At 40.2% G+C, this 24,957-nt stretch overlaps 1 protein-coding gene and 1 long non-coding RNA gene across 3 annotated transcripts; one reads left to right on the top strand and one right to left on the bottom strand.

Annotated features, from left to right (window-relative positions):
- Positions 1-151: 151 nt before the first annotated feature.
- LOC123021270 lies at positions 152-9,378 on the bottom strand. The gene is made up of 4 exons (XR_006414289.1): positions 8,937-9,378; positions 4,574-4,737; positions 3,522-3,576; positions 152-1,629 (listed from the first exon to the last, which is right to left on the bottom strand). It is a non-coding gene; the product is annotated as an uncharacterized LOC123021270 (long non-coding RNA).
- Positions 9,379-9,705: 327 nt separating this feature from the next.
- CUNH11orf58 (chromosome unknown C11orf58 homolog) lies at positions 9,706-18,163 on the top strand. Of its 2 annotated transcripts, XM_044425987.1 has the most exons (6): positions 9,706-9,914; positions 11,911-11,994; positions 13,562-13,624; positions 14,395-14,455; positions 15,052-15,161; positions 17,767-18,163. In XM_044425987.1, the coding sequence occupies exons 1-6, from the start codon at positions 9,849-9,851 to the stop codon at positions 17,965-17,967; spliced, it is 585 nt and encodes a 194-aa protein (XP_044281922.1). In that variant the 5' UTR covers positions 9,706-9,848; the 3' UTR covers positions 17,968-18,163. The 2 variants fall into 2 exon arrangements, with proteins under 2 accessions (XP_044281922.1, XP_044281923.1); XM_044425988.1 differs by lacking the exon at positions 13,562-13,624 and having other exon boundaries at positions 9,712-9,914.
- Positions 18,164-24,957: the final 6,794 nt, after the last annotated feature.

The raw sequence follows: 24,957 nt of genomic DNA, 5'->3' as shown, positions 1-24,957 counted from the left end.
ACCCTAATGAGCAATGTTAGACAAAAAAAAAGCAGGACCCATTAGTTTAAAGACACATGGAAACAGCCAAAGATGACAAACATGCATAAAATTCAAAACTTGATGGAAAAGAGAACAGGCAACTGAACCACATAAATCAGTGTTTTGAATTTTATTTCTCTGTGGGTATAATTGTACCTTAGTTTCTTATAATGATTTATTGAGGTAAATATTCTGTATGGCTTAACAGCTACAGCTTCAAAGTATCAACCACACAGTCTCCCTTATTCATGAGGCAGCTGAGTGCTGGAGTTCTGAATTAGCTTCTGTATTCTGGGACTTGGCAAAGTTTGTTTTTTAAGGTTTTTATAAAGGATTCATATTGATGCAGCTATTCAAATGTGAAAAACACTGTGCTGTAATGGATGAAATAGAAAACTGTAATTCCTGAGGAAAAAAAAGCAAATAAATGGAAATAAACCATGCAGAATTGCCTTTAGCAAAAATAAAGGAATGCCCTCAAGTTTGTTTGTTTTTATCACTTTTGTGTGTACGTATGAGAACACACAGAATTCCTCATGTCTTGAAGAGGAGAGAGGAATTGAAATCTGAAAAAAGAAGAAAGATTAAAACAGGAGAGAGAACTGGAACAAAGTTTTAAAGTGTGACATTTGCTGTTGGTAGTGAATGCCAAACCACACTTTCTAGTGCTCTCTGACCAGAATAAACCAACCATTAACTAATAAAAGAGTCATAGTCCGTGAAAGCTATGATGGCATTTTAACAGTTCTTCATCTATTATTTAAGAAAGTCTAATTTGCAAAATACAGGTCCTTTTCTGTTTATAGTCATAGGGCAATGATGGCAGAAATTATATGTATTCCCATGGTGTGGAGAACCACGGAAGAACACACTGAATTTCCTTGCGGTCCATGCCAAGATATTCAGCAGGAAACCTTGCTGTTGCCAAGAAACACGTGTGCCTCAGATACTGAAGATCTAGATGTGCTGATGTTTCAACATTCCTGGAGAGAAATCTGACCTCTTGTTGCCTGCATGAGGCTCACTAGCGTGCCAGCCCCTCTCCCCATCTGTCCAGAGTGGCACTGTGCAATGCCAGTTACAGAGTATGGATGCCAAATTTATGCTTCACTCAAAACCCTGGGAAAATGTAGCAAATGAGTTGCTTGCAAGAAAGTGGCACCTCTTGCCAAATTGGGTTCATGCTTCATTAGAAAAGGGCGGCCAGTGGAAACTTCTTTGAGAAATGACCGCTCTGTATGGACCATCCAGCTTGACGTCCTTCTGCCCTGAAGTTGAAATCCCAAAGTTTGTGAAGTTTACAAGAAATATGCTACTTTGAATGGATTTTAGATCGGCTAGAGAGTACCACATTTTCATAACACTTCTTCCATATGCTTCACATTAGGTTATTATACAATGATGCCCCTGTACAATAGAAATACAATAGATCCATTCATAAGAGTACAGAGGAGTCCTGCTGAATCCTTCCAAAAGTCTTTTTAATCCATCATCCTGCTTCCCCTAAAGACTAACCAGATGCCTCTGAGAAGTCCACAGCTGGACTCGAAGGTTGTGGTTCCCGCTGTTGCCACAGGTCCTTGTTCACACATATGAACTCACACGTACCTGTGTAACAAGAAATGTGGAAATGGAAGGATCTTTTTCAGAACATACTTTAAGACTTATACCCTGCATTTCAACCATCTGGGAAATAGCTACTACTGAAATGAAGGAAATGAGCTCAAACAACTACTCTAGTTCAAAGTTACAGGCTGTATTTTTAACAAAGTGTGCATGTTACAAAAGAGATTATTGTGTTGGTATACAAACCCACTAACACATGGAGCAGTTTATCAGATCTAATAGGCCTAATTTAAAGCTAGAAAAAAACTAATCCTGGGGAAAGCAACATTTGCCCATTGGGAAGCTCTATGGAGAGGGAAGGGTAGGGCAAGTTATGCACCAAGGGAAAACTGAAGCATTGCTGAAAATGGTGGCCTGTGTGAGTGAATTGCATAGATTAAGAGGAAGAAAGGAAAAGAAATAAAGCATGAGTGCTTAGAATTAATAGGATTTTGCATAAAGGGAACTTCCTGGTTGGTCATAGATACTTGGAAAGATACCATGGCCCAGGCTACAGCACAGCAGCTTTTTATGACCAATCTCAGTGGGGTAATAGATTGGTTCTGTTGACAATGGGATCACCATGTTGTCCATAAATATTTTTCAGAAGTCTGATTGCCCTAAAGAGCATGTCTAATCTTTTTCATTTTCACCAGATACACACTGAATCAACTAATTTGTCAAAAGCATACTGACATCAAGAAACCTCTCTAGCAAAACAGTTTACTAAGGATGAGTTGTTTTACACTGAAATACTGGAAAAAATGATTTCAAAAATGCCCTTGATGTATAGGTGGAGCAAGAACCAGGCATGCATGTGAAGAGTAGCTGATAGAAATGGGAAAGGTATTTGGGGTCTGATGACCATTCCTTCTGTTACATAGATTTTGCACACTTTCATTGCCTTTCAAAGGTCTTGAAGCTCAAATACTTTGGCCCCCTAATGAGAGGGAAGGACTCACTGGAAAAGACCCTGATGCTGGGAACAACTGACAACAAAAGGAGAAGGGGACGGCAGAGGTTGAGGTGGCTGGGTGGGGTCACTGGAGAGGTGGCTGTGGGCTTGGGTGTACTCCGGGGGATGGTGGAGGAATGTTGTCCATGGGGCCACGAAGAGTCAGGCACAACTTTGTGAATGAACAACATAGCCTTTAGGAACACTATTCCATGTCCAGCTCAGTGTCAAAAGGCTGAACTTCAGATGTAACTGTTCAGCACATTAAAGTACCCTGACACTGTACATAGGATTGCCAATTGTTCTTTCCAAATCCATGGAGATTATGTAGGATAATGTGTTCACAGTTGCTGGACTAGAAATCACAGGAAGAAGATGCCCCCAACCTAGGTTGAATTTATACAGAGGTTAGGCCTGAATTTTGGGTCTGCTCAGCACTTTGGAACAAAAGCAGTTGTATGGGTAAGGCATGGTGAATGAAAGCCTCATACTTCAAAAGGTGGTCTATAAACTTTTTAATAAAACAAATACAATACATAAATCCAACATTATGTGGCAATGTTCTAGGTCCCCTTAAAAATGGACCTAGAGGACAAGCTACAGCTTGAAGGTACCTGGAATTGTGACCTGAATATACACACCAGCCTCAGTTCCAAAACCTCTGTCTTCAGACCGTGATCTCCAGCAAGGTGCCCACAGGCAACCATGTTCTCATGGGCACATCCCTTCGTGCCCACTTAGTCCCTGAGCAATCTGATTTTTATTTCATTTTCAACTCATGTGTTTGTGGGTGTGTTTAGCTGGAAGACTTTGGACAGAGGTGAACCTTGTTTGTCTCTTTTTCTTAAATGTTGTAAAGAGAAATCCTGCCTTCCAGCACCATCTTTATTCAGCTTTAAAAGAATAGTTTTGCATTTTGGAGCTCAGGCTTCACCTTTACCTTGTGTTAGGTTTTTGGGCTGGGTCCTTTTCTTTTAGTCTTGACAATTTGCCTTCTAGGAAAAAAAAAGAAAAGAAACACTGTTCTATTATGCCTAACTGGCAAAATTACAGTCCAGAGGGTAGTAAGATAGTGAAAACTTCAGTAAGAAAAGACTGAACAGTCAGATCAAATTAAAGGCCTCGCTCTGTTCAGCCAAATAGGTTTTGATAATGTCTGGAAGCGTGCCACCTGGTTTGGACTCAGCTGTTCCTCATGGCTGTACAAGAATACATCTGGTGGTTTGGTCTGATTCATCAATGAACTGTTTAAGAGTTTGTGGTGGCCTTCTCCAACATGGTACCCTTCAGAACATGTTTGAGAGGTGCCATAGCAGCAAAGACTGGTCTGTGGCATTCACTGCTGTATTTTATGGAGTGGTCATAGTTTAGAATGATATGGGTACATTTTATTTTACCATGAATCTTTTTTGACGAAGATGTCAGGCAGCACAGTTCTATGGCTCCAAGACAGCATCTAGATGGTTATAGGATTTTTTAATTTTTGGAGGTCCAGCTCTGTGCTTTACTGGGTTCAAGGACACTAGAGTAACCTTCATTTCTGTATTCCTCTCACTTTGCATAGGATGTTCATAATCCTTTAAGTTTGGAGAACTATAGGCATCCAGACTGGATTCTGCCCTAAAACATTTGATGATGGCAATGATTTCTTTAAAAACTGTTTTATTTTTAAATGTTATATTAGTGTTTCAAACTACCAGTTGTTAGTTCCTTGATTTTTTTAAAGCTATGAGAAAATATACATTCTTTAAATAAAATAATCTAAAATATGCTTGTGGATGCCTTATTTATGACACAGAGCCAAGAATTTAGGTGGAAAGCTGACACAATGCTTGAACAGTTAATATAATGTATTGAGATAACCAGAAAATCATTTAAAAGTCATTTTACCAAATTATGGACTGTCTTTTTATCTCATTTCAGCTTATTTTATAATGAATGGTACTATTATAAATATAATTTGTATATTCTGAAAACAATTTTGAGACTTACAGAAACACAATGGGTTGCTCTAGAGTTCCCATGGGTGTAACCCTGCTTATGGATGCTCCTGCAGAAAGATGGGACAAATGTGATAATCACTATTCCTCCTGCCCTCTGCAGATGGTCTGGAAAGTGCAGGGACCCTCTGTAACAGTGTGGAAGGCAGGATGGGGCTGCAGGGGAAAAGAGAAATGAGTGAAAATGGTCTCTCCCCTTCTTCCAGTAGGAATCTCTGCTTGATTTTGGTCTTTTCCAGGAATGGAAGGAGATCTATTTGCAGAAGGGACACACTGGTCCACATGTAGCATTAATCCAAAATATCAATTAAATATCAGTTGTCATTGAACTGTGGGTTGTTGAATCTTGGGTTGCCATTATGGGCAAACACTACAGGTTGTTAACCATGAATGATCCAGAAGGAGAACTCATAGCTTATTGATGGATTCTGAACTCTGGAATGTTCATGGTTAACCATGCAGAGTAAACCATAGTGCAGTAGTTACACATAACAGCAAGCCATGATTCAACAACAGCGCATACTTAACTCATAGTGTCAATATGTGCCAACCTGAGTTCAGATGTCAAGTAGTAACCCCTGATCAGCCTAACTGGGTTTTGAATATTCAAAATGGATTTAAGTAAGTACTAATAAATTTAACTGAGTGTAGAACAGTTAACAATTGCTGACTTTTGAAACTTTTTGATCTTGATATTATATGTAATATTTGTGTAAGATACCACTGTATCTTTTTCTATATTCTACTTTTTAATTAAAATAATAAAAAAGAATATTCAAAATGGCCATAAAATACACCCAGCACATGCCATGGTAAACCCTGGGTTAATTTACCTATGACTTGTCCATACTGTGTACAAATTAGCATTCCGAATCTAACTCATCACAATGAATAAATAACACCCAAGATAGGCTAGTTCACAAATGCATACACATTACTCAATTCTTTGAGCTCACTCGCACATGCATGCATGTCACTTGTTTTCACTGCACTTACTGGGCATTTCTTGATTGAGAGCCTGTATCAACTAATTCTTCTGAAAAAACCATGTAGGAAATGATATGAAATTTCTGTTGGCCCAGTTCATCCATCCAAGCCATTGGGTAATGCTGAGTCATTAATTAATCAAAAGGCAGCTGTGTACAAGTTTGTATGAATGTTCCTCTTGCAATGTTTGGTATGCATTAGTTCATTCACACCTGCATAAAGCAATGGCCAGATTTAAATGTATGTCATTCTTCTCCAATCTAGAGTCTTCAATGATCTTTTAGATCTCAGCTCCCATCAGCCCTGGGCAGCAGGGTCTATGGCTAGAAATGTTGTCAGTTATAGTGTAAAACACCTGAAGGGTAGTGTGTTGGGGAAAGGTGGTGATATAATTAATAATATAATATGAAGAGGAAACCTGAGATGTCCCCACCCCTTTCATCAAGGCTGCAAGCTTAACTTTTCAAGGATACATCCATTCCTGACCTTTTTATTACAACTTTCTCCAATGTGAACTAAAACAACTACCCTTTCTTCTTTGCTCTGTAATAAAAAGCTCTTTTGCTAGCAAGGAAATGGAGAGATGTGAAACTAGCATGCAAGAAAGTAGTACTCAAGAAGAAATCAAGACATATGAAAATTGATTTGAGCACTGATGTGTTCAAAACCAGTTAGAAAAAAGGGTAACATTTTAAAGAAGGATTTCTATAATGCCTTCAAAAATATAAAAGCCATTATAGAGTAGGAATATTTTTATCCTTTATTTTTATCGTTCCTGGGCCTTGAAAGTGCTTTTACATGTTAACAGCTAAGGCAGTTTTCTTCCAATAGCGGCTATTTAGGATGAACTACTCTTTTATCTAATATAAAAAAAGAAATAACAAGGTAGAATGTGTCATTTTCATTTACTCCAGAGTAGGTTCCATTATGGTGAAGAGTAATAATAATTTATTTTTATCCTTCCTTTCTATTAATGTACTCAGCATAGTTCAGAAGTGATAATCACAGCAGTTCATATAAAACAGATACTAACAGGCAGAGTGAGCCTATGTCCCCTAAGAAGTGTCTAGGGGAACATAGGACTTTTTGAATTCCCAGATCCAAGGACGAAAAAAAGTTCCAAACTGGGGTCTGAGGATCTGTGCTCAGATCCTCCTCCTTTTCACAGCCAGTGCAGAAAAAGCCATGCTGGCTGCTTCCCTGAGGACACAAAAGCAATCCTGGAGAAGGGGTTTAGGGAAAGTTTTGGGCAGTGGGGACGGGACAAGACCAATGTCACCATGCTATGAGGTAACCTGGCAGTGCCTCAGCCCCCTTTCCTCCCTTTCCAGAGAGCCACACTTAGAAATGGGCTGTCTAGCTACTTTGCAGAGTGGAAGGAGGTGACCTTGCCTTCCATTTGCATCCTGTTAATTTAATGGAAATATTTAAGGAAATATTTTGGCCAACACTATTTTTGATTAATATCAAAGAAAATCTGAAAACAGCTTTCAATCAATCTCTTTACTGAAGCTACAGATTGCCAGACATTCAGAGCACCGAATAAGCTACCACAACCACAACCACTGTGCACTTGCAACTTCCAGTAACAGAACAGTTTCTAATCAAACAAATCACAGAAAAATTTGGAAATTTTGAATTCCAGATTAGGTACATAAAATTGCAGGCAAACGGCAGTCCTGACTCCACTTTAGGGCAGCTAGTTCACAAGTGGACTTACGTAGATCGAAGTCGCAGGCAAGATAATCCCTTTGCAGTCGGTGACTGGAAGGGCCTGCATACAGCTGCTGTGCTGGTCACAGTTGGATCTGAGAGATTATGTGCCTTAGAGATGATCGCGTACTCTGTGGGATGGGCTCTCACGGGATGGAGGGGCACTGTGCTTAAAGTGTGGCATTGACAGGATTCTGATGCAAGAATGGCCCCAGGTGCCATAAGTGACAATGGCTCTGATGGTGGGAACCACATACATGTACACACTCACACTTCTTTCCTCACTGGAAGGGGGTGGGGTGCCTGCCCTGTGGCAGAGAGGAAAGAGAGTTCTCCTTGAGCATATCTGGGTGCGGAATGGAGAGCCTTCTGTCTCCAGACACCTAGATACAAATAGCTGTGTGCTTGTTGCTCACTATTTGTATCTAGATAGCTGGAGGAAAGAAGGCTGTCAACCAGGAATCCTCAAGAAATTGGTGGTGGGAACAAGGACTGTATATGAAACTGGCAGGAGAAAGATGCAGGGGGTCAGAGCAGCATGGGGGTCATCTATAAGGCCTCAGGGAGCACAGGTTTTGAATCCCAGTTCTAAGGAAAAAATATGGAGGTACCAATGTTTTGGAGCAAATAGCAGTTTCCTAGATCAGGAGCAGAATGCAGGATGCAAAGGGTTGAAGGATACAAAGAAATGCTGTGAAATTGTAAGTTGGAACTACAGCATAGCTCCCTTGCAATATTCACACACCCTGTTCATTTAAACTACACTACAGAAAATTTAAGGTACACTACAGGAGTGCTCTAGTTTGAAAATAAATCTAATGCAAAAGCATCTATACACTATTACATTTTGAATTAAAATGTTCTTTTACTCCAATTTACAAAATTGATTTGATTGCTTAGTAATAACTACAAAATTCTTTGAGAAGAGTGAGGTCTACTGATGGCATCCCATTACAGTCCCTAAGCAGCGGGCATAGTTGGGAGACACTGCTCTTGGTGTGCAGATACATCTAGTATTTGGTTTTTCTTTCCCAGAGTTCCAGTGGTGCACAAGATCTAGCAAAGAGCATCCCCTTACTTCACTGTTCACAGATGGGAATGGAGGAAGAAGCACAAACCATTTGATGATCCTGTTTCTTCTCCACAGCCTGCTTTGAGAAACTGAAGGAGAGCCTGCATGGCATATTCCTTCTTTCCTTGTTGAAAGGGGAGAACAGATACTTCTTCTGAGATCAAAATGAACTTGATGGTCATAGCAATTCTTCAGATAAGCAGCTACACTTGTCCAGCGTCTCATTGTCAAACTGTGTCCAAAGCAGGCAGAGATCACCAGAGATCAAGGGTGGATCCCTAATGGCCCTCTAGATTTTTGGCTCAGATAACTTTGACGGTTATCTGTCGTCATTGGCTAAGCTGGCTTGGCAATTGGCAACTGAAGGCCGAAACTTCTGGAGGGCCATCAAGTCGCCCATCCCTGCAATAAACAATAACATTGTGCAAATACCTGAGTAAAGTTGCAGTCTGGTATGCACTTCCCAGAAAGTTAAGTCTAGAACTATGGTGTCTCCATGCCTCTCCTCAGTGCATCACAGACTTCCATATTTCCCTGTCGTCTTTAAAAATAACGCTACAGGATTATTTATCAAATTACTTACCATTCAGCTTCATTTAGAAGAGTATCTTGCAGAATCTAAACATGCCATTTGGTGCATTTCTGTTATGAGAGCAGTGTCACACTAAACTATTGTCACCAGATTGGTTCTGAAGTGCAGTTATTACGATGAACGTGCTTTGTTAAATTTTCACCCCGCATTTCTTGTAAAGAGCTCAGGGAAGCGGCCCTAACCCTTTCCCAATTTTATCTTCAAAACAACCTTGTGAGGTAAATTGGTATGGAGGAGACGGTGCGTGGCCCAAGCTCACCGAGTGCATTTCAGAATTTGACCTCCTTGCATCCTGCTCTTAATGCTTTGTCATTCACAATTTCATACACAATCTGACCTAATACTACAAAATGTGCTTTCCATTAACAAAATAACCCTGTCGCTAACTGAGCGAGCAGAGAATACCAAGTGACTAGCGAGCGCTGCCAGCGACTTCCACCCACAACGAAGTTTCTGAGCAGGCGGTAGGATAGGGGAAGGCTGGAAGCGCCCACTTTACTATCGGAGGGGGAAATCCGACCGAGCAGACGAGTCAGCGACCAACCACCTCTCTTTTTTCCTTTCTCCGCCTATTCCTCATACAGCCAATCACAAGTGGGGAAAAGCCGCGAGAGAAGGAAGAAAAGGCAAACTCTGGTGCCGTGCCGCAGGAGTTTGTGGGAGTTGAAGTTTTACTTTTTCCGAGAGTTTCCATAAATGGTACTTTGAGGTCACTGGGAGAAGAACTACCACTCCCAGGAGCTACCGCGCGCACTCCCTCTCGCGCGGTTGCGCCATATGAAGCCTCGCTGTGGGAACAGCTGGAGGAAGAGGAGGAGGAGGAGGTTGTCGCTGCTGCCGCAGCAGCCTCGAGCAGGGCCAGGAAGTGGCCCTTGGGCGGGCTGAGATCCGGACGGCGGCAAGATGAGCGCCACCCGGGAGTCGCCACCCGAGCACGGCCACGGCGTGAAGCGACCGGCCTCCCCCGATGTGAATAAGGGCTGGGAAAGGCTGGGCGCTGCCTTGGGGGGAAGAGGGAGCTGCTCTGCGAACTGAGCGCGGCCACGAACGGGGGAGGGCGCGGAGGGGTCGTGGAAGGCCGGGCGGGCGGGCAGGCAGTCGGGGAGGTAAATGGTCCTTTCCTCTCTGTTCCGCGTCTCATTTAAGTGGGCTTTACGCGTGCCTCTTCCCCACCGATGTCTTTAGCTGCCAGAGAATAATTGCAATAATTGTTCGTGGTGGCTTGGGGTGGATGGTCCAGGCAGGCGCTACGCGGGAAAGGTGGCCCGGTCCTCCTTACGCCACTTGGTAGCGGGATGAGATTGATTACATTCCTCATCCAAGCCATCCAGGTGGTTCACGTGGTCACGTCCCTGTTTTACCCGCACAACAACAAGCTTGTGAGGAGGTTAAAGGTAGGCTGAGCGTCCGTGACTGGCCCGGAGTCACCCAGAGAGCTTCATTAGTCCCAGAGCTGCCGGGCCGCCAGTGCAGCACTCTAACCACCGCACCGACTCCCAGATCCGAGACTTCTGACATATCCCCGTGAAACGGGGGGCTCTCGTAGCTGTAACCCCAGTTCTCATTCCAAAGTTTGCTTACTGGAGGCCCTCCCACCTTTTCCATATTTTTTATTGATTACTGCACACTGCACTTGTTTCTGAAGTAGGCCCTAACAGGTCCTTTTAAAAGCCACAAGATGTACAGAAATTTGGGTTCACTATGTTACATACCACAGGCAAGCTACAATGCATTTAGCAACTTCATCTCCAGAGGTGGTTTTGGAGGAGATGGAAAAGAGCCAGTATATATTTGGGTATGTGTTTTACGTGCATGTGCACTAAAGAGGCCACCCCCCCCCCCCGCTGCCCTTTCCCCATTCCCAGTTCTAGAGCAATATCTACTGCTCTAGGGGAAGTGAGTTGAAGTATGAGAGTGATATTCAGTGATTTGGGGAAACAATGCTGTTAGTGTACGTACATGGCCTAGCAGTGTTTTAAAAAGGATTCGCAACGTCTTATTTGTAAGCAATATAAAAGTGACCTGTTGGCAAACTATCATTTACTAGTCACTGTTACAGGCATTGCTTCATTACCATATCCATGCTGCTATTCTTGTGTGTGTATTCTTGTGCGACCATGAATTAACTATGAAAACATCTTGGATTTGCCTGATGGTGCTAGTATGGAAAAAAACCCACACTGCTGAATGCTATATAATGTAAAATCATGAAAATAGACAGTTTTCTGGTGCCTAACCATGTGCATGAGCTAAAAGTAAGGACAGCCAATTTAAAATCATCTAGTTTACACAAAGTTGTGTGGAAGTGATGGAGTAGGGAAAAAAGCTTGAGTTTAAAGCAAATGGGATATTAATGGTTGGAGTACAATTCTGTGAATATTTAAAAACAGCAAAAGACCTAAAATTCCCAACATGCCCCAGCCCGTCATAGTGCATGCTGGAACCTGTAGGACTTTTTTGTCTGAACATGTGTGGAATTGTACCCTTAATAGATTGAATGAAATTTCAAACAAGCTAGAGAGGCAAGATTGTCAAAGGAAGAAATTGGTTATAAACCAACAGTAGCAAAGTTGCAAATAGGTCTGTTTCATTTAATTGAGGCAATGCTTTTAAAGTGTGATCAGTGCATTAAACCAGTAAGCTGCACTGATGACTCTTTTACACTTTATATAACTGCATGTATTTTCAAATGATGCAGGCTACTTAAGCAGGCTTCTTAACTAGTGTATAACCCTTAATTTGAATATTCTGAATTAAAATCCCTGGTGTTTAATTCCCTAAATGGAATTCTTGGAAAGTATCAAGGAAAACCTGATGCATCTATGTGGAGCTTATTACAAAGGTTGTATCCTTTTAATAAAAGTAGTGTGTTGGGTCACAGTGTTCAAAATGTGTGATAATTTAATATCAAATGCATTCATGCTACAGATGGAGATTTTCTTAAGGGTCGTCTTCTCTGTTGTAGCTTGGATCTAGCAGCTGGGAAGCAGCAGACTTGGGTAATGAAGAAAGAAAACAAAAGTTCTTGAGGCTAATGGGTGCTGGAAAGGTGAGAATTTGTCAGTCATCCGAGTGGTTAGAGGCTCAATCCTGTGCATGTTTAGAGAGAAGAAATGCCTGCTGGGGAATGCTTGGAGTTGTGGGACTTGTTTCTAAGTATAGTAGGATTACACCCTAGATAAATATACAAAAGTGAGTTACACTTAAAAGAATAAGAAGAAAAAAACCCAAAAACTGTTTTACTGATCATTCATAGCTTTAGTTTCTGATAAGAATCCAAGGTGTGGTGTTTCATTCAGTATAAAATGCTTGTTAAGGCCAAGAGGATAAACAGATTTCATATATGACATACGTAAAATGACACAAGATATTTATAACCAGTCTTTCCTTTAAAGAGGACTTATTCGTTTATGACCTTTCAATTTTTAGGCTGCAGTGCCTATCTTTTCCATACCACTGATTGTGTGCTGCAGTTCAACATCATATGAAGGGCCACAAGTTGCTCATCCTGATCAGTAGAGGAGTTTGAGATCTTGCTGTTTGTGAGGGCCTAGAAATTATGGTGTTCAGATGCATAAGTAGCTCTTTTGAAAATATGAACAAACTGCCGACACCTTCAAAACTGACTAATTATTCTGGTTTTATTGCAATATCTATATAGTCTGATTATTTATTTATTAAATTTATTTTAAAAGTTGCCCATTAGCAACTTGCTCTCTGGATGGCCAAAGCAGGGTCTGACTTTCAAAATCTTACGCTATAATCTATTATTTAGGCGGTGGCCCTAAGGGGCCAGGGACTTTTTGGAATCCAAGATCCAAAGCTGGAGTTGGGAAATGGGAACATCATTCCCCCATCTGCTTGCAGCTGGCTCAGAAAAAGCTGCCCTGTAAAGTCACAAATGCAACCTTGCAGAGGAGTAAAAGGGGCATTCTGGGAGAAGGCGAGACTGGGGAGGCCAGGTTCTAAAATATCCTGAAGCCTCTCGAGCCTTCCTCCCGCTGTTCCTCGATATTCCAGTAGAGTGGTAAAAATGGGTGTGCAGCAGAATCGCAGAGCTGGAGGAGTGAGGAATTATGCTTGCTTCTGCTGCTTCTCTGAAGCTGCATGGCAGGTTTGGGGCTTGGACCTCCCCGCAGGACTGTTCTTGTCACCTTTCAAATGTTCTATTAAAGAAATTCCTAGAGTTGCCCATCTGGTATTTGGTTTTACATTATTTGTCTCATTATGTGTGGCCACAGAGTCTTGCAAAAGTGTATCTTCCTTCAAGTCTAATACTAAACATTTTTCACTGTTCTGTGTAGGTAAATGCACATAATGGTATTTCTCGGTCATGGACTGCCAAACCATATAAACTGAAGGGTTTCCCTCATCTGGAGGTCCTGCATGCATGTCAGCTGAGGCAAACTCATGTTTTCATAGTAGTGGTATTTAAGCAGACCAGTTGGCTTCTAATGAATAAATAATATGTGAAATTTATCTGATGAGGATAGAAAAAATAAAATTGGAGACAGTATTAGCATAAATTAATCCTCTGCTGCATGGTAAGAAATCCTAATGCAGCAGAGATTTATTTATTTATTTTTCAATTTATATCCTGCCTTTTTCCTACAAAGGGCTCAAGACAGCTTACATCATTCTCCTCCTCCATCTTAACCCCACAACAACAACTCTGTGAGGTAGGTTGGGCTGAGAGTCTGTGACTGGCCCAAAGTCACCCAGTTGGCTCCATGGCTGAGCGGTATTTATTTATTTATTTATTTATTTTAAAGCATTTCTATGCCGCCCCCATCGCAACAAAGCCTCGGGGCGGCTCACAAAGAATACATAAAAACTTAAATAATAATAATAATAATAGTATAACAATTTAAAAGAAAAAAAGGCAGTTACCTTAGTTCCTTTCTGCATGTGTCAGTGTTATGCCAAAAACCTGAAATGGTAGCAAAATGTATTTTCTACAAGAGGAAGGAAGGATTGAAATTAAAATGAAGAAGAACCTTACATTCAGTGAAAGTGTGGCAAGCTTCTGATATCACATAAAACTGGGCCTGAGTTACATATTTGTAGTAGTGAGGGAAGCAGTTGTGAAGGTAGGAAGCTGCTTTGTCTTTGCTCGTGTGTGTGTTTTCCAGAGTGACAAGTCTCTGGTTCAACATAGTGATGTTGGTTCAAGAATATTGTTAGTGAACAAACCTAAAGCTTGCTTCTGTGATACATTAAGATCATGTAGGGTAGTATTAGGTGCTTGTGGCTCCTCCTAAACATTGCCTGAAACTTATATGCATTATAAATTTATACCTTTATAAATTATGCCTTGAAGTGGGCAATAGCCCAAGAAAGATTATGCCACGATGAATTTGTTCATCGCTTAGGTGATCCTGAACTCTTGGTTTTGCTGCAGCTGACTTAAGAGAGATACCATGTTGCAAAAACTTCTGTTTTCTTTCAGAAAGAACATACTGGCCGCCTTGTCATTGGAGACCACAAATCAACTTCTCATTTTAGAACAGGTCAGTTGAATATAATTATTGACCTGGAAAATAATTACCTACTGTATTCATCAAGTATACTGGATTTCTAAGGAGATCCACCTTTGTCACTGAATAATGACTTTTTCATGGCCAGTTTCTCATGGCAGTCTTCATAAAGCACCGGTTTAATCTGAGGTTTCTCCTACTCATAGGCTTCTCCCTGGCCACCAAACCACACAGGCTGCGTGGCGTGTTGAACAGAACCGCTATTTAGGTGCCAAGGTGGCCCAAGGCATGCATAGCTTGACATGTTATGATCCTACTAATGAGTGTCTTACTCTTTTGCTTTTGGGTAAATCCTACCATATTGCCATCAAACCGGCTTCATTGTGAGATGGACTTGTGTTCTTATATGGTTGACTTGGCATCCTAATACAGGGAGCCAGTGTTTTCTCTAGGACAGCTTTTGCAAGACTTTTCAAAACATCCTGTTCCATGGCTTAATTATGTACCCATAATTAAGTACTAGCAAATGAAGATGATTCACATGAAGTCTCCAAAAGGCCTTATGGTTCTACTTTTGAGTTGTAATTAGGTGTTTATTCATTTGCTTGTTAATATGTATGAACTTATAGGGGAAGAAGATAAGAAAATGAACGATGAGCTAGAGACTCAGTTTCAGCAAAGCATGGATAGCACCATGTCAGGAAGGAACCGACGACATTGTGGACTTGGTTTCAGTGAGGTAAGATTGTCTAAATTGAGATAGTGACATTGGAAATTGTATTTCTCAAGCAGTTTAAACCAATTATAAGATAGCAGGACAGTTTTGGCCGCTGTTTGAAGTATACCAAGCTGTTGCATAGCATGCAAGTCCATTGCTCCTACCACTGCCTACCTAATTCATGCCACTGTATTTCTGCAGCTGCTTGGACTGCAGCCTCAAAAGTCCTTCCCCTAGAATAATGACTGGGCATACAGTAGGCTAAACCCCCTCATGTGAGGCAGTTCTAGTTTAGAATTAAACTACATAGACTCCATTGCTTCTACCATGCATTTCTGTATGGCATAAAACAGGAGGCCAGTGCACCAAATCATACCCACACAATTTTCTTTAGCCTTCGGGCTGTGCCAAGTTTGAATCTTGGTGTGGTAAAAAACTGTCCATAAATATGACTGGTAGATAAAGGATAATTGTTTTCAAAGGCAGAGACATCTTGTTCTCTATTGTGCTATCGTTCTTTGGGTTTTGTTTGTATTGGGCCAGCCTGAATGTTGTGCATCTTTGTGTAGCTGTGAAGCTCCTAATGTTGGGTGAGACTGTCTTCTGCATAGAACCTGATTGCCTAATTAAACCGTTAGGCATGCTCTTTCTTCCTTAGCTGATAGCTGCCAGTAATAGAAAGTCTTGAAACTATATTTCTTAATAGCTTCGAGTAGTTTTACGGATGCTTCATATTATTTATGCACTTGCCTGGTATTACAGATGGTGTGTGTTGGAAGTATGATATTGTTTAAGATTGCATAATTAACCAATTAACTATTATTAATAGCTATTTTCCAACCTCTATACAAATCACTCAATTAATAACCATGTTTTACTTTCCAGTTGTTTTCTATAATTAGTCTCACAGCTGTTAAAAATTTGTTATTCTTTAATATTCCATCTGCATTGTTCTTTGTCAAATATTGCCAGTAAAGGGATTCCAGGACTTCCTTCAGTATTTAAACTCAATATTTTACTACTTTCTTTAAAAAAACCTCTTTCCAAAATTTCATTATATATTCATATTCCTGCCACACATGGAAATATGTATCCACTGCTCGACCACAACTCCAGTGTAAATTAGAATATTTGCTATCCATATGATTCACTTCTACTACCATTTCCATACTAGTTTATAAAATTTGTCCTTTAATTCTTACTGTCATACATTTTAATAATCTCTTATCCCACATATTTTCCCAATCTTCATTACTAATATTGCTTCTTAAATCCATTTCTCATGTTGCTTTAAGAGGGTCATATTGATCTTATGAATTATACTTACTATCCCTTTCATCTGCATATTGTCTTGTTTTTCGTTTTCCATTATAATCAAATTTAGTACGATATCTGCGTCTACCTGTTTTCTTTAACCATTCTTTAGTCCAACTTCCAGACTGGGTTACATTAAACCAAGTTATTTTTCCCCTTCAAGTGCTGCTTTTATTCATATTATTCAATTTTTCTAACCAGTCTTTTAACTTAATGATTTGTTTGTTCTTCAATATTTTCCCCAAACTTTTTCTCAAGTTTACTGGAAATCTTTCTAATTTTATAGTTGGATATAACAGCAAGATTGATGGCATAAGCATTTCCATGTACTTACTCAATTTTTTATCATATTCTTAAGGGAATAATTTTCTATCTCTTTTATAATATTTTTATTATCATGTTTAAAAAGCATTCAGCAAGAATCCTTCTATTTGATAAAATTCTAATTTTAGCCATTTTATGTTGTCTGGTTCTAATATAATGGCAGGTATACTCCTCACTTCATTTGCTACATACTATAACTTTACATTAGGAATACCTAATCCCCCTATTATTTGCAATTTATACCATCTTTTAAAATTTGTCCTTGCTTTTTTATTTATGACTTATTAATCATATCTTGCAATTCTTTCAACTCTTTATGTTATTTTAATTAGCCATATCATAAACAAAAAATAGCTTAGGTAAAATTTCAAATATTGCTGTTCTACCAAATTATGATAATCCAATCTTCCTAAATTCATTTTCTCTTTCATTTCATGTTTCAACTTATCAAATTATTCTTTTTTAGGCATTCTAAATTTGTTGTAATATTTATACCTAAATACTTAATAGTTCCCAAAACTTTCCTTCATTGCTGTTCTACCTTGTTTTAAAGCAGAAGTGACATGGAATAGACTTCTGTTGTTTAATGTTGCCCTCATCGGTTGGTTTCGGGGGGTTTAGGGCATGCCTGGAACCTCCCTGGGTAAAATACCGCTCTGTAGTATATTTTGAGATATTTGCTATATGATACATTCTGCATTTGAGGCGGAATGTATTAAGAGAAATTTACGTGAGTTTTGTATACTTCGGGCACAATCCTATGTGTATTTACTCAGAAAAATGTCCACGGTTCCTACTCTTGCTAGGGAACACTGTGAGTTATGGACCTTCTTCCTTCTAAACATGGGTGGGAAGGATTACACCCTTATTGTATTTGACTGTTTGACTGATAGTAGAACAAAAGAACAGTTCAGAAAAAGATCTTTTAAAGAATGGAAGTGATCCCTTCTCTCTGTCCACTACATTTCAATTTGAATTTTTATTTTAGTTGGAGGAGGATCAAGAAGAGCAGGAAGATACAAGAGACTCCCTGGAGCCAGAAAGCTCAAAGGACTCCGAAAGCGACGGTGGTGCTGAGCAGGAAGAGCTGCCGCCTGCTGAAAAGCACAGTAGTGCTGAAGATGCTCAGCCCAAGAAAGATGTGAAGAGCAACTATAAAATGATGTTTGTTAAATCGAGTGGTACATAACATTTCCTCCTTTAAGCAAAGTAAGCCTTATGGTTACAGTGCAAAGTATTGGACTGCTTACAGCACAGACCTTTCTATTAGGGTTTTAGAGGAAGAATAGTGTTTGCATTCCCAATACCATGAAGCTATTTTTATTAGCATGACTGTATCCATTTCGTTTTGTAAAGTATGAAAATAAAATTGGACAAAGAGTGAACTTAGTTCTCAACCCACTTCTACATTTTTCCTCTGTTTCGTTCCTTTTCCATGATGGCTGTTGAATTTTTCTTAAGCTTGTTAAATGATATATTGAAGATACTTGATGTTTTTATGTGTGGTTTTTTTAAAGCAGCATTCTCTTTGGGCTTTGAATGATGTAATTATTAAAAAGTGAGAATTCGAGCTCCTTTGTCTTGCTCATGTACGCATAGGGACAGCACTTTGGGATATGCCCTGCATTACTTTCTGTGCAATGCATCTCCATTAAAGGTTGGTGGGGGGAATCATCTTCAGACTAGGGTCCAGGTAAGGAATTGCCAGTGAAACTGTTCATGAGGGTTGTCTGTCCATTCTGTAAAAAAGTTTGGATGTTTCATTGGCAGAAAGCCCAAATGGCATAGATTGTATTCATTGGTTTTAACAGTGAAAGAAGAGTAGGTATCTAAACTTGCTTGAAAAGAAAAGCTTAATATTGTAGTACAAGTTGCTCTGGTTTTCTCTAAATTTTGTTAAGAGTGACCTAGCAGTTACCTTTAAGGAACAATTTGGTTATTGGGTATAAATAATTGACTTAAGTAGGATTTATCCAAATGGTGCCTTTTCAATAATGCATAACAAAGTGTGCTGTTCACATCTTTATATATCAGTTAAATGGCATGGAGGGATTCTTCCTTGGTATTCTGGCCCATTTTTGCCTCCTGCTTTTATGGCGGTGATTTTTCCTTGGAAAACAGTTTGCAAGAGGGCCTGCAACTAGGGTTGCACGCTGCTTATTGCTTCTTTCCAGCGCCTGGTAGACATTTCCTTCCGGTGTTCTGCAGGAAAAACTGATGGGGTCGTGCTGAGACGTAGCAGCTGTTTGATTTTTATTCCCACTGCCCCATGTCAAAAGTTAAATCAGTTGCATTCTGCAAAACATCTGCAGTGAAGGGAGCTCTATTAGACAAAAAAGGGTGCCTATATTCAGATCAATACTTCCTATCCAGTTCATTCTCTTATTCCCTGCAACAAGTTCAGTAAAGAATGTCTGAGACCCAGACCTGCATTAATATCTGTTTCAGATTGGACTTGTGTATAGTGTTGATTCAGTACTCATACACAAGCAACAGGGCCCCTGTTTTGTGGACCTCACTGTCCACTGAGGTGCATATGGCTTCTTATCTACACAGTTTAAAGCAAATTTAATTTGAATTGCCTTTTCTTGAATATTTCAATTACTGCGGGTCTAAAACTGAGATATTTGGAGTGTTTGGATTTTTCTACTGTATTTTCTAGGTATTTACATTTGCCTAGTCTGTATTTTAGAAATAGTATTGGTAATGATGTTCAACAACAGTCTGCCGATTTTAAACTTCATTTTTTTATTTTTATGATCCAATTGCCTTTCTAATGGCCATGCCTCAACAGTGTTGCAAATAAATAACTATATACATAGTTAAGACTTCAGATAACCATAGACCCAACAACAGGCAACGGCTTATGTAGGAGAGGCATCCCTGAGAACAAGCAATGTGTTAAATTCAGAATTTGCCGTCTGTAGGTAGAAGGGCTCAGCTTATGGGAGATCCCTTCCCAGTACAGCTTCTCATCTCATCCAGCAAGGTCTCTTAACTCTGGAATATTTTTGGGTTTCTGAAAGGACTGCGGAGGGGAGGGAGGATCGCTTCTGTCACTGTCATGCATATCTGGATCTAACCCAATGAATAAAAATGTCCTGAGTGTGAAAAACCTAAAATATTTCAACATCAAATCTATACAAAAAGAATTCAAAGGGAATGGACGAAAATATATGAAAAAATCAAATACTGAACAACGCCAAATCATCATGAGATCTCTTATTTAAAATACAAAGCAAAGTAAGTCCCTCTGAAATTGGATATATTTTAATGTATATTCACTTTTGAAACATTGTAGTGTTTTACCCTACTCTACATATTGCTTCTTATCACTACTCATCTGCATGAAATGTTGCGTTTACTCAACAAAATAAGCCAGTTAAATTTGGCTAACACAATTATTATTATTATTATTAGAACATTTCTAAAACTATCCATCCTTGTTATGGTTGCTGTGTCATGTGGAGAGCCTGCTCCATCAAGAGTGGCTTATTTTTTCACCCTAGCACTTGCAGTGGGTTGTTGTGCTGTCCAAACTCAGAGGACACAACCCACTGTGGGCAAACCCACCAGCCGGCAAGCTTGGCAAAACCCCGTTTTTGCCCTTGACAAGTGGTCACTGGGTGAGCTCCACTGACGGCAGCCACAAGGGTCCCCAGGCCGTCCTTGGGAGTTGCTGGCAAAAGCTTTCCCTTCTTCATGGTGCTATGGAACAACCATCCTTGCTGGCAGCTTGAGAGTAAACCCTCAGCCACTGCCAGGGATGTCCAGGATTTGCTTTTCCTTGGCAAAGAACTGTGGGCAAATGTGGAGCACTTCCAAAACAACCAACCCACTGTGGCTTCTTAGGTGGGTGGCTTGTCATGTGTACTTGAGCACTATCTTGCCAGTCTTCCCACTGTTTCCTGTCTATCTCGCAGGGGTTGTATTAGCGTAGGGCAGTCCTTCCTTGCCTGGCGCCTTCCAAGTACGTTAGACGATATTTGCCAGTGTTTCTGTCTTGGCCTGATGAGAGCTGAAGTCTAGAATGTCTCAAGGGTACTGGATTGTGAAGAGGAGTAGAACAACCAGAGCTGCAATCTTAAACGTTTGCAGTTTAAGTCTCATTGAGGCTGTAAATCTGAGTAAACATGCACAGGATTACATGGTAAAAGTATTGAAGAAGTGTGCTCCTCTTTAGATAAATGGTTTTAGCAAGGCTAAATCTGTAGAGTATGGCCCTGCGCTGGTTGCCAGTTAGCTACTGAGCTGTGTTCAAGGTTTATAAGGCCATAAATAGCTCAAGACCTGGCTATCTGAGACTTTCTCCCCAGTAGGTCCCCTTAGCTTGAGACACATTTGTGTCCAGGTGTTTGATGACTCCTGATCATTCCTATCTATTACTGGTTGTTTTAATTGTCTTGGTGGCATGAAGGAGACCGCAAAGAGTGGTTTATGCTGCTTTCTCTGGAAGGTAGGAATCACATTCTTCCTTTAGAGGATATAGAGTTTCTCAGCCTGTGTCTGGTTTTCTTTTTCTACTGTCTAAGGTCTTTGTTTTATTGCCTGGTTTTATAGTATTTAATCCTTTTTTAATCTTGTGAACTGCTCTAGCATTTTTATAAAAAAGAAAAAAAAAATAGAAATTATCTTGAATATCTCAATGTAGTGTACCATAAATAAATACACATTTCTTGCCACCTTCAGATGCCCTCATGAGATTATCCTACTTTATTCTTAGAAGGTTGTGGGGATTCCAAGGCTAGTGAAAGCCTACCCCCCTGAGCTTGTGTCCAAGCAGCTGATTCATCTTTGTGCTATGGAGCCAGCTCATGTGTGAGCAGAAGCCTTAGTATCTCTAGTGCTATGGCCTGATCTAGCTGCCTGCTTCAGTGGAAATGTGATGTGTACGATGTCAGAAATGATCAGTCTCTTTCCATGGGCTGAAATCCTTCTCTCAGTCTAATGTGTTGCAGGGTGGCATTCTTCATAGATTGCCTTCTTTGGCTTGGCTCAGTCCTCCTGCTCCTGCTCCAGCTTCCAACAGCCACTCCACTGGCCATTTTCTCTCTCCAGTCTGTATTATGTTATCCTAAAACAGCTTTCTGTCAGTGCAAGGTTCTGCTGAAGTCCTCGGCTACATTTTTGTAACACTTCAAATAAATCTCTCTGAGTGCAAGATCAGAGGTATGCTGTGAACTGGACAGTGAATATATTGCTTTTATTAATACATCCTCATTAGAGTGGGAATACAGCTTTGACTAAAGTATCTTATTGCCTAGTTCCTAAGTAAGAATATACTTGCTTGGACTGTGTACAATTATAGTCACCACAGCTCAAAAGGATACTGCAGAGCTAGAAAAGAGCAATTCCCCAAAGATGAAAGGTTACAGCGATTGTGTCTCTGTCACAGAAATAAATGGAAAAGCAGAGCTGTATCGAATCACCCAAGTTGTGCAGAAAGTGGATAGGAAGATGTTTTCCTCCCTTAAAGGCTTGTTTAATGAATGGTGAGTTATCCAGGATAAAAGAAAGTACTTCATGGAACCCATACTGCTTCCACAAATTCTATTAATCCTATGAAATACAATGACAACCACCAATTTGGGTGGCTTTAAAAGGGGATTAGGATAAGTCTGTCACTGTCTACTAATACCTAAGTATTGCCTCCAGTGGTGGAGACGTTATGCTTCTGAATACCAGTTGCTGGGGAACAATAAGCAGATGTTGTTTTTGTGTTTGGCTACAAAACAAAATGTGGGACTTGAGAGGTCTGGTCTGTCATGGCTTTGCTTATGTTCTTATAGATGTACTGCTTCAGGTGCAGGCATGCATATGGCTAACTGATCCTCTGTGCAAAAGGAAGCCCCTCTTCTTAGAAAACCAGCGGTTTTCATGATGGACAGTTCTTTATCCTGCCATGCTAGTTTTCTATGTTCAGGGTAGGGATTTTTTGTCTAGAGGACATTCAGTCAAGTGCTTTTTCCTTAGCCAGCCAACTGTAGTATGAAGTGGCACAACCCAGACATAGGTTTCTCGACATCCTCACAAAAAAAAAAAAAAAAAAAAAAAAACAAGCCCAGCAAAGGGGGGGGGGGGGAGCTTCCAATAGCCAAGGGAAAAGATATTCTCCCACATTTCACTGTGAAAAACACTCTCTGTGGCCCGAAAGGAAGGTTCTTTCAAGGTGCTCCAACTTCATACATTTCCTAAGAAAGGAGTCTCAAAGTTTATTTCAGAAAGCACAATTTTTAGGGCAGCATCAAAGGTGCAGGTCCTTCTGAGGCGATGGTTGGGGAATTCACATCAAAGATTGCATGCACATGTTAGTTCTCATGTCAGGGAGGACTGCTCATGGAATTCTCTGGTGAATTTGCTACAGTCCCCAGAAGAGATTAAATTATGCACAGACGCTGCCTCTATAAAAAGTAGTAGACAAAGAGAATGTCACTGTTAGGTTTCATAATCAAAGCTTGGCATCATGATTTGCTTTGAGTCCTTATGAACTGTCAGGAGAAAGTGAAGTAAGAACCAAGTGCTCAGGAAATGGGAAGACCGGGTGGTGTATTTGGTTTGAAAATGCAATCTCCCTTTTTAAAAATAAAACTTTCACCTGAATCTTCAAGTCTTTGCACAGGGCACTGAAGAGGATGTAGTTCAGTTCCTTATCATACAGCTGTTGGCCCATGTTGAAAACATACTCAAGATATGAATATGAAATACAGTTAGAAAATGCATTTTAAACTTAATTATATGTTCACAAGCAAAGCAGAATGTTGTTATTCATTTCAAGGCATATCCTGTGTAAAAAATTAGGGAATTAAGGACAAGGCAGAATAATCTGTTGTCTTTCTGTGATGAATAACAATATAGTGAAGCTGTTTTCAAAGTAATATTAATTTTCTTTATCATTTATTCACTTTTCAGTTTAGGCATCTATATCCACCTTGCAATAACTTTTTTGAAAGATGATTACCTAAATATTATATTTACATCCTGCCATTCTGGATGCAAATCTTTCTCTGGATGCTTACAAGTCACAGTGCATAACTGCAATCAAGATACAGCAGTGCAAGTACATGTGAAGCAATGTTGGCTGTTCCTGTTCAGGTCTCTCATTGATCAGCCACTTCTCCTTTCCTGCCCCTCCCCTTCGTCCACCAACTTCCCAGTGACCACAGTTGGCCCTCACTGAACTATTTCCACCACCGCCATCCCATTTAAGCTTGGGTTGGGCAATTTTGGATAGGCACCTGGGAAGTAAGTATGCTAGTAGTGGACACAATTGACTGTTGCTGCCACATAGTTCTATTCCTCCCCTTCAGTCCCCCCATGACTAATCGTTTCCATCCCTTCCCAACAAGCAGTTAGCTAGCATTCAGTTGGCACCTTTAGTCTCTTTTGGGCTGTTTGTCTTCCTATTTTTTAATACTTTTGTGGAGCTCTTCCATGCCTCTTGATAATCCCTTGTGTATTGGTAGCACAAGGGCTGGTGTTGGGAACAGAGCACCTTGAGAAAGCAGTTTGTCCAGCTCCTTCAAAGCTGGCCATACCTGTGTGTGACTCTTATGCTGAACACTGGAAATACAGGGAATTAAACTATCAGAAATCTATATGCTTTTGTTGCTTCCATGGCCAGTTTGTGGCCCAATGGAATGAAAGTTCAACAAGAGAAAGACTTCTTCCAATATAAACCAAAATGTTGCAGTATTTGTAAAATTTATAAGCTAACCCTTAAGGAAGTAAATATGGGGTGGTGCAGCAAAATGGGAAATTTTGGAACTAAGAGTTGGCATCTCCAGGGCATCGGCAATTTAGAACCAGTGCAATCTCATTTAGGATCCCTTGCTATTAGATATAATGGAGCAGTGAAGTGGAATCCCACCTACATTGTATGAAGACTATGGTAGGCAAGGAAAGCAACAGTCCTGCATCCATAAAGTTTTTAAATGCATGAAATATCAGATTTGATTTTGTTAGAAACAGTGAGCTGTTACCTATACAAATTTCTTACAGTCAACTGTGTATGTCCATAATCTTCTGCATGCTACAAAGGTAGGAATTACTCCCAAGTAAGTGTATATAGGATTGCATTTTCCTTTTAAAATATTACCCACATGTCTTTCCATTTCTGTATTCCTGATTTTTGTCTCAGATACAATGAAACATTTCGCTCTTGTTCAATGAAACTGCTAAA

This window comes from Varanus komodoensis, unplaced genomic scaffold (assembly GCF_004798865.1).
Source record: "Varanus komodoensis strain SLA01 unplaced genomic scaffold, ASM479886v1 scaffold16, whole genome shotgun sequence".
Classification (NCBI taxonomy): domain Eukaryota; kingdom Metazoa; phylum Chordata; class Lepidosauria; order Squamata; family Varanidae; genus Varanus; species Varanus komodoensis.
This window is presented reverse-complemented; position numbering and strand designations above follow the sequence as displayed.

Coding starts and splice junctions, on each gene's coding strand:
- CUNH11orf58 (XM_044425987.1), top strand. CDS start 9,849: ATGAGCGCCACCCGGGAGTCGCCACCCGAGCACGGCCACGGCGTGAAG. Junction 9,915..11,910: donor AGCGACCGGCCTCCCCCGAT/GTGAATAAGGGC, acceptor TCTCTGTTGTAG/CTTGGATCTAGCAGCTGGGA. Junction 13,625..14,394: donor CACAACAACAACTCTGTGAG/GTAGGTTGGGCT, acceptor GTTTTCTTTCAG/AAAGAACATACTGGCCGCCT.